General features: G+C 30.2%; 1 protein-coding gene across 1 annotated transcript in view; it reads right to left on the minus strand.

Annotated features, from left to right (window-relative positions):
- Positions 1-2,548: 2,548 nt before the first annotated feature.
- LOC112518623 (RHOMBOID-like protein 1) overlaps positions 2,549-3,997 on the minus strand; it is a 3,576-nt gene continuing 2,127 nt past the window's right edge. Inside the window, exons 4-6 of the mRNA XM_025126389.1 lie at positions 3,182-3,441; positions 2,992-3,109; positions 2,549-2,908 (exon numbers count right to left, since the gene is read on the minus strand). Coding sequence (XP_024982157.1) covers positions 2,783-2,908; positions 2,992-3,109; positions 3,182-3,441 — 504 coding nt within the window. The 3' untranslated portion in view covers positions 2,549-2,782. The remainder of the gene's footprint in view (positions 2,909-2,991; positions 3,110-3,181; positions 3,442-3,997) is intronic.

The following is a 3,997-nucleotide window of genomic DNA, read 5'->3' on the forward strand; positions in this document are numbered from 1 at the left end:
TAATATTTATATATATTTTTTTTCAAATTTACATTTTTTAAAAAAATAAAATATTTATTGTTTTTTTAAAAACACATAAAATCGTATTATAACATCGACAGAGACAAATAATAAAATAGAATATTAAAATCGAGATGTGTCTTGCTGTATTGCGCGAGTACTCTTCTAGTTATATTATAAAGCATTTGACAAAAACTCTTAAAACCACTTTCTATACACGAAGTACTGTTTGTTGATGCATATTACTCAAAATTCAAGATTACGAGTAAATTCTACATAAGTACAACTTATTAAAGCTTCATATTTAAATTCGTGTAACTAACTGCAGATAAAAATAATCAAATACGAGATAAACATCTTATTTTAAATATAAAATATAATTAGAATAATCATTGATATCTAACAAAATATTTAACTATTATCTTAATAAAAGATTATATTACTAAACATAAATTAAATTACTTTGTCACTAAACTTAAATTAAATTATAAAAAAATTGAATTAAATAAATTACACAAAGAAACAAGAACTTTTAAATAGTTAATTTGATACTGATATCTGATATTTTTTTTTTCAAAATTTTATGTTATTTTCAAATTTATATTTTATTCAAAAAAAAACATTATCGTTTTCTCAAAACCACATAAAAACATATAAAAAAAAAGAACAAACCAAACATTGAAATCGAGATGTGTCTCAATACATTACACGAATACCCATCTAGTAAAATTAAATGTAACAAAAACTTGAGAACAATATAATATCTGCTACATTATATTCGCGTAATACGCATATTTTTAGTAAGGATTAGAAAAAGGTTATGGCTTGAGTTTCGGTTTCGATCATAGAAAACTTTTATGACCATATTGCACCACTATTGTAACGATATCACTGTCTTGGTAAAGGTGCAGTTGAATTCCTACTCGTAAAATGATCCATCGTCATTTATGCTTTAAATAAACCTCCATTTTTTTGTTGCAAAATGACTCGTGAACCGATTTTTAATGAACTCTATGAGTGTCATCAGATGTATATTACGTTTTAGCAAAGAAAACAGTAGCTTCAAATCAAGTAAGCGGATCATGTGAACCAATGAATGATTGCCACTAATGGTATGATGGTTGTGACCGAAGAGTCGTGTGTTCATTTTTTTGAAATCATATGCATTTTATGTCAAAAATTCTTTAACTTTCGTAATCTATGAAATGAACCCTATTTCTTTTACAGTGAGTGATGTATGAAAGTGTAAACGAATGATTGGATAAGATTGAAAGGAATTATACGTAACACTGCAAGATCACATTTACATACAAATATATATTTTCATATATCAAGAAATATAATTTATACATATGGTCCCAATATCTACATGAAACGTTGAGAAAACTTATTTGCTTTTTTACTTCATGACCCACAATCCCAATGAGATAATAGGGTTATGATTATCTCATATAATAAGCAATTAAAGAAATAAGGCGGTGGTAGTTTTTAAAAGAATTTAAACACATAATCAAATTTAACCCCTCAACTTACAATCAATAATTTTTTTTCTTTGCTTTCATAAATAACTAGTTGTGGTAACCGTGCAATGTGGTAGAAGCCGTGAATTTTAACGATTTTAAAGCTTCACTAGTTTTATTAGAGAAGATTTAATGATGATATAAGTTACACTTGGTCTTTACATATTAATACAATTGGAATAAATAAGAGTTATGATTCCAATTACAGTCTATCGGTGAAAAAAATTGTATGACAGTTTAAAATCCAATATATTTAAAATCCAACATATTTAAACGACTCCACAAATGTGTTCGATTTACACCAAGAGCAAATACTCAAGAGATCAAGAGCGAGAACGAGAATTATAGAGCAATTGAATGAGAGAAATTTTAATAACTCATAGTGAATATCAGTTTAAATCTCACATTGGGGGATGAGGAGAAGACATAAAGGTGTGAGAGGGTGAAAACATGAGTGAAATGTATTAAAAATATCTTGAGAACATGAAAAGAAAAAGTAATAATGTACATTGGTAACTTGTACTTGATGCATTATGAGTTGTTTTTAAGACTTTTAAGACTTTGTGCATAAATGTATAGTACTTTGTGCGTTAAAAATTGTTTATAAGACTTTTGATAAATCTGGTTTATAAATTAGTATAGATTAAGGTTAAGGACCAAAAGTGCCAAAAAGAAGTTCATAAAACCCTTCCCATCTATTGTGAATAAGTAGAGGGGTCATTTTTGCAAACACTAACGCAAAATTTTTATTTTTCCGTACAATGAATTGAAATAATAGCCCCTAAACTATTTACAATTTACAATTTTGTTTCCTTTTTTTTTTTTTGCATTGTAATACTTCAAATCCCGGTCTAATGCCTCTTGCTCCCGCCAAATACCCCCGTAAAATGATATAGTTAAACCACGTCAAAAATCGTTAGCATCGCATAAAAACATTCCTGATATGCTCATGATCGTATCATCTACAAAGGTACGAAGTAAATAATATGATAGTAACAGACTTGGTTGTATTGATCGTTTAACAGTGTGCTAGTACTCTGTTAGAGAATCCACGATGGCGGACTTGCTAAAAAAAGTGGATTTCACAAGCAAAACAAACAAGCTTATAGAAAGCTTGTAATTGCAGTAGAGAAGGTTTTTTTTGTCGATGGTTTTTTGGCTTGTCTAGATGGCCAAAAAGCTTTATAGAAAAAGCTCTATAAAAAGCTCAATCGGAAGTGTGATCCCTCTTTTTCTTTCCAACGTTTCTGTCTGTAAGTATTTTAGATGCAAAGGTTTGCACAAAGTTCCTGAATCAACATCATGTCGTTACCATCGGGTAGCATATACGACTTCGATTTTCCATTGCTCAAGCATTTGAGGTTTAGTTGATTGCCCGATCGTGTTGACTGAAAAAATGGAAGAAAAAGAAACTCGATGAATTGGACATTGTCGAACCACATATAAATATATCGAGAAAAAAAAATCTTACATTGCATTGCGGACTGCAGCTCCATAGAGACGTAGGCACACAACTTAAATAATGACACCAAGAACAATAATCATTTCCATCCACTTCGCGGAAAAGGAATACAAATCCGATTGTAAACCTGCGATTGCACGCACCAAACTTGATATCCCTTGTGCATAATTCAAAGAAGGTGACATTTATGAAGACTTACATCACGATTAGAACGATTATCGAAAGAATAAGCAATATGTACTGATATAACTTGTATCTCGTTTTCCTTTGGTGCCCATAGTAACCAAAAGGACTAATGGGTTGGCTTGTCCAATGGAAATGTGGTCGAATTAAAAGGATAAATCCGAGGAAGAACCCTGTGACGAATCCTCCGATATGTGCGAAATTGTCTACGTGTGGGAGGATTCCGACCATTAGGTTTATAAGGATCATGAAAATGAGCGTTGTCAATGCTGCCATCTGCATGAAAACAACAAAAGCTAACATTGGTTGTGTGTATATACTAGTTTACTGGTTTGAGGATATACGAAACCCCATTGAATTTTGTCTAAAAGAATCCTTGTAGATAGAGGGGATGTTTTTATGTATATATATGTTTTTTTCGTTAACCATGGATTTCAAAGTCAGGTTGTCTGCTAATTCCATGGAGCCCTAAAAGTGTAGCCAAACAAATCCTGAATGGTCTTAAAGAGAATATATATATATAGGGGAGCGATCAAATGCAAACCGCTCAATTTGTACAAACCGTGCAAACCGTATTCAACCAATCATAATTTTTCATTTTGTTAATTTTTTTTTAATTATGAGAGATTGATTAATCATTTTTATTGTGGAGGGTGTTAATCATGATTAATCAATTTTATTGTGGAGAGTGTTAATCATAGATATTATCATCTTCATTATTTTAATTTTAGAGAAATACATGAAACAGTTTCATTAATGTTAGAGAAATACATGAAACAGTTTCATTAATGTTAGAGAAATACATGAAACAGTTTCATTAATGTTAGAGAAA

The sequence above is a fragment of the Cynara cardunculus genome, assembly GCF_001531365.2.
Source record: "Cynara cardunculus var. scolymus isolate 2C chromosome LG 9, CcrdV1, whole genome shotgun sequence".
NCBI lineage: Eukaryota > Viridiplantae > Streptophyta > Magnoliopsida > Asterales > Asteraceae > Cynara > Cynara cardunculus.